Raw genomic sequence first — 5861 nt, forward strand, 5'->3', positions numbered from 1 at the left:
CAAAAGGATATATAGTATATCAGCGGAGTGGAATTCGTTTAGGTAGAACTGCTCCAATGAAAGGATATGCTAACAACGGCAACCTAAATCTTCATGGAACCTTCTGCAGAGTTCACCTTTGGAGAACTTGCAAATGTGAATTCTCCCCCAACCCAACTGCAAACTGTCAATTTGTCAAGCTAGCCTGACCAATAAACTGGGCTGCAGCCGATAATTTGGCTAATACCGACTTATTGCAGATATACTGATAGATCATCAGCAGATACTGTAAGTACCACGATATTGCAGTACAGAAATGCCAGTTATATGTTTTAGGCAATCTAGAAACAGCATATCCATAGCCCCTTTCACACATGCACTCCTTTCCATAAACCTGACAGCATCTGAAAGTGTCGGCTTCATGTTTAAATGAGCACCCTGGTCACCTTTCCATAAAAGTCACAACTGCAATCCTACTAGTTCGGACCTAGTAACATTTACGTGTCACTTTTCACATTAACAGATAGGCATAGCAATCTTGCATGTATGGCAAATATTGCGCATGCCCCATGACACTGGTATGTCTGAAAAAGGCAAACATTAATGTAAAAGTGACCTGTGCCTGGATGACAGAAAGCTGTTGCTTTGATGAAGCAGCAGTGTTACATATCCCTAATGACATTGTTTGTCCACTAGAGAGCACTGAGAAGATTATCAGAACATGTTCTTTGGTCTCAGATATTCAAATCAGGTGTGGTACAGGGCCATCCACCACCCTGACCTCCAAATACTTACTTTCTGCTTTACCACATAAAGAACATAGTGCATCCTGCATTGACACTTAATGTTGGACACATACTAGACTATATAGGCCGTGGTGTTTCTATGTCCAAGTCATCTTATTTTCAGTGACAAAACAGATTGAGAATTTGTTTCCAGAAACCAGGAATGTGATGAGAATGTGAAATCTGTGAAATTCACACAGTCCACACCCAGCCTGCCCACAGGCCAAGTTAACCCCCGTTCATGCAATCAGAATAACAATAGAATGTTTTCTCTGGAAAAAGACATTGGTTTTTGTTTTACTTGACACTCCATCCTACCTTGCTTATTTTCTTACAGTTTTTTGTGTCTGCCTGTTCCTGTGAATTCCTGGCAAACAATACTAAATAAAGAAGGTAGACTTTATTGAGACACTGAAGTCATCTGCTAGCTCAGCTTTGTAATCTGACTTCTGGTTATTATGATACAAAGCCCTTCCTTCCCTACAATCTTCTCCACACAACCACCTCTGGCTGGACAGGTGTCACCCTAATCCAGCTGTCCTCATCCCTCCCAACCAACACCAGCAGATATTCTATCCTGTAATTGCCTTCACAGGCTGAGTCAGCCTATGTCCCATACCTGTCTGTGCTTGAGTAAACATCATAACGTATAATTACAGGCAGTTCACCTCCCCTGCCTGCACCCTGGAGCCACACTAACATTTTTTTTGGTTTGCTTTGTTTTATTTTGTCCAAAAAAAAACGCCCTTTAGCCATTTCCTGTCATATTCACTTCACATTCCAGGCAGTATTAGTACTGTCATTTAAATGATCCCCTTACAAAGTTAGCTTTCAGGAGTAAAGGTGTGAAAGTAGAATAAGTGGCTTGACCTCTTGTCCTCTCATGCCTTGGGCTTGGACACCATGAGAACAAAGCTCTAAGCTGCCTAGAAGGCTGGAGAGAGCACACAGCCGTCATCTAGTCTGGTTTAACAGAGGCCAGTGAGGGTTGGAATAAAAAAAAAAACATTACTAGGTCCATTTCTCACTCGTGAAGTTCAGTGCAGTTGTTGCACAAGAGCAAAAAAAATAACAACATGGCACAGACAAGAATTCACACTCTATGTACAGAATAAATTGAGACAAGACTAATGAAGCTGTGGCAAATAACTTTTTCAATGAATAATGTCATATAAGTAACTGATAACAGTTTTCACTGCAGAGGGAAAAGCCCTTTATATGCTGTGAACTGATTAGGGAAAAGGAAACAGGTGAACAGGTGGGTGGAAGTCAGATGACTGGTGGACAGGTGTGGAACAGCAGGTCAGCAAAGTGAGAACCTGGCTGAAGGGGACAATGGGAATGGTGAATGGTATCATGACAGATGATCGGTGCTCAAAGTGGAGGAAAAAAGTACCAGAACTGTCCTTACTCACATATTTATCAACTACTTGGGAACAGAGGTGGGAAGTAACAAAGTACTGTACTATACAGTACTGTAATTACTGTAAGTACATCTTTAGGTATCCGTGTGCTACTTTGGTATTTATTTTTCTGACAACTTTTTACTTTTACTTCCTGCATTTTCAAATCAGGCTAGTTACTTTTAGTTTTAATACACAAGGTCACATTGTGCACAGATGTCAACACAACAAAAACAACAGTACCTGCCGACGAAACAGAACAGAAAAACAAACTTGCACAAATGTGACATCATCACTCAAAAGTCACACATCAACACTGAGTGGGAGCATGGAGGGCCTGTGGCCAAGCAGTGTGAGAGAAGATCATCTTCTTAGTCCACCTTGTATTCATTAACATTAAAAAAACAGAAATTGAATCATTAATATAAAAAGTCATTTCACAGACCTGATGTGTTCACAAACCACATGTGACTATTTATACACTGAGTGTAGTCACACTCGCATTAGTGTTTGTGTGTGACTGTGTATGTCTTTTGTGTGTGAGTATCGCTCATGTCTCTCCCAGCAAAACAGCTCATCTACGCACATGCATACATTTTAATTTGTCTGGTTGCTTCTTTGCCTCTTTCCATTATGCAAATGTGCCATCTCTAAAATGTGTTTCACATTCTGTTCACTGATGATTCCAGTGACGGATATACCGCCTCCACAGCCAAGCACTGCACGTAATTAAACAAATGAATACCTGTCAAATTAACTATCATTTCAGTAAGTAAAAGAAAAACAATTCAGGTAGAGCCTTGACCTCTACATTCCAAAAACCAGAAATATAACACCATCAGTAATGAATATGCTCTGAGTTTCCCCTCACTATCCTTTAAGACCAGAAGCAGTTGCCTCTCAACACACAGCCCAGCTGGGATCCCCACTCTGTTTTCCAACACTTTCATGACCACAGAGTACCTAAAGATGTTATCCAGACTCACCGTGTTTATCAAAGTTAACCCCCCCCCACACTCTCCTATCAGAAGTCATTAAGATAAGGCAAGAATGTGCAGGAGCACTGTAACTCAAGTCAAAACTCTTGCAGGCTAATTTCCTCTGACAGTTTAGAGTTTGACTTCCTACCCCACCAGGAATTTAAGCAGCCAGTTGCCTCAGAGGGTTTTTCAACGAGACACTAAGCAAGGTCCACTAGAACATTTTCAAGGTGCGTTCACATCAAGCATATCTTCAGCAGTCCACTAAAACTGCTTACTTACTGCTTCAGCTTATTTCACTGGAGCAAGTGATTTAAAAACTGCAAAGGTTTATGGACACCAGGAGATATACCGTACATGAATATATCTACATTCTCAATAAGCCAAGAATAACAGCCTTATCACTACAAACCTGCATTTACCATTTTATTATTGAAAAAATGCACCATATCATAAAATAGCAATATAATTTACTGATGTATTCAAAGTAAAAGTTCTCAATATGATGTCATGATTTTGTAGCAGCTGAAGAAGGAAATAAAAAATAGCAAAAGAAAATCTAAGCAATGTAGGAAGGATAGAGAGCAGAAATACAATATTTTATATAGTATAATGTTTTATTTGCTGAAAATAAAGGAAGTCATCATGCAGTCATCAGTTAAATGTAGTGAAGTGAGATTTATTTTACAAATGCTAATTGGTTTGTTGTTGTTTTCAGTCAAACTACTGTTTCTAAGTTCAAGAATGAACTTTAAAAGTCCAGATTTTCCAAAGCTTTTTTCTGTGATATCCTCTCATGCTCCCTTCTCAATGTTTGATGTGAGTTGTTTACTCACATCAACAACTCATACAGTATTTCTTATGCCTGAACAATGTAAGAACCTCGCTCTAAGATTTAATCCTGTTTATTCACGAATTCCACTGAATGTGCCTCAGTTGTGCATATTTCATGTATTAGTCACCAAATGATGAGCAGAGCGTTGGGATGGCCACATTTTTACACTTGTCCAGATTTCCTATCTGCATTTCAAGTTTTCTGTATGAAACAAAGAACATCCGAGTTCAGCCACTTATGCTGTGTTACATTTAAGGAGAAATAGTTATTTTATACTTTCAGCTTCCAGAAAATCTTCCAATTATTCCTGAACATAAAATGACAGCAGGTATACACAAGAAAACACCAATAAAAATCTGCTCTCCACTGCACTGTACACAATGGAAATGTTTTTTAATGCTTTTCTTCTTCTTACTATGAGATAAAATGAAAAACAACGTGACTGCTGTCAAGTAGAGAGCCACAACAATGCTACATTTATCATCCCCCCCACAGCAAAACGGCTGGAGGATTTGCTGCTCGGCAGGTGTGGAGGCTTGTACTGCAAATGCGCTGAGAGTGATATGAGCGAGGACTTGGGCATGGAGTGCACAATGAACTGACACTAGCATGAGAAAGGGAAAAGGGATGAGAATGAAAGCTCTCAGTGTATTGCTGCAAGGTTTTACATTGCTTTAGAGTTTATCTGAAGCAACAAAGAGCTTTGACAGACTCAACACACACAGTTGTTATCCTGCTGAGTTAGTAAGTAACAAACCACAATGGCATAGTAAATGATCAAAATGCCATCATCACTATATGTAATCTGAAATGGGTCGTTTAAGAATCCAGAGACAATCATCATATACAGTACGTGAGTATTCGGGAATCTAGTAAAACCTTTATTACACAGGCTAGAGCTGCTAATCTCACTTGACTAACAACTGAGCTGCTTCCCATCAAAATACACACACAGACCAACAGTTAAGTAAATTCAGAAGTATTCCTCACTTACTCATTTAAAATGTCAGTCACCTACAATACAAAGCACATTACAAAGGCCCTCAAAACGCCAATCATTCCTCTTTCTGAGAAATATGCCTTGAAGAGGTTAAGCCAGCAGTTAATGGATGGAGGTAGCATTGTTTTGCAGTGAGAGGATTTGCCCACTGATGGGATGTAAAATAAAACACACCCTGTGACTGAAATTACTGCTGCACCTCATCACACAGAAGAAACAGCAATTAATCTGGTGGGGAAGGTTAGATCAGTGGTACTGCAGTGGAAAGATTCTGTAGAAGGTGATGGTAGCTGTACCTTTCCTCCAAGGAGCCAGAATGGAAAATGACTTCTGCCAGCTGATAACAAGCCCAGTCTTCTTCCTCTTAACACTCATGTTGCTGTAAAGTTGAGGATCCTCCAACCTAAAGCTGAGGAAAAGTCAAGACTTCCTCAGAGATTCCACATCATGTTTTTAAAGAAGTTTATTCTGTCTCAAAGTTCAGTTGTGCATCTGTTGTTGGAGGCTTCGGTGTGGAGATTGTCCTTGAGCAGGGTCATGATACCTGTGTTTCCTCGCCTGCTCGTGTGCCTGAGCGTGAGTGCGTGTCTGAATGCATCCAATTCCTCCAGCTGAGAAGAATAAAGGGGCCGGGCTCTGGGGGCAGCATTCAGACTCATGAGAGAGGAGGAGTGGCAGCCAGCCAGAGGCAGAAGGGTGGAGGAAGCAGAGGAGGAGGAGGAGGAGGAGGGAAAAGTGATTTAAATTCACCCTGAAGGTGAACAGAACAGCAAGAATGGAATAAAGGGAGATTTTATGAATAAAGTCCCCACCGACATCATTCACAGCTTCAAATTTTCAAATGTTACAGCAAATGGCACTTCTGAGGCTGTATGGAAT

General features: G+C 40.4%; 1 protein-coding gene across 2 annotated transcripts in view; it reads right to left on the reverse strand.

Moving 5' to 3' along the window:
* Positions 1 to 5568, reverse strand: part of LOC109964316 (uncharacterized) — a 39624-nt gene extending 34056 nt beyond the window's left edge. For both annotated transcript variants that reach the window (XM_020607524.1, XM_020607523.1), the window contains exon 1: positions 5279 to 5568. In XM_020607524.1, the coding sequence (XP_020463180.1) occupies positions 5279 to 5357 (79 nt within the window). In that variant the 5' untranslated portion in view covers positions 5358 to 5568. The remainder of the gene's footprint in view (positions 1 to 5278) is intronic.
* Between the last annotated feature and the right edge of the window lie 293 nt (positions 5569 to 5861).

This window comes from Monopterus albus, unplaced genomic scaffold (assembly GCF_001952655.1).
Source record: "Monopterus albus unplaced genomic scaffold, M_albus_1.0 scaffold87.1, whole genome shotgun sequence".
Lineage (NCBI taxonomy): Eukaryota > Metazoa > Chordata > Actinopteri > Synbranchiformes > Synbranchidae > Monopterus > Monopterus albus.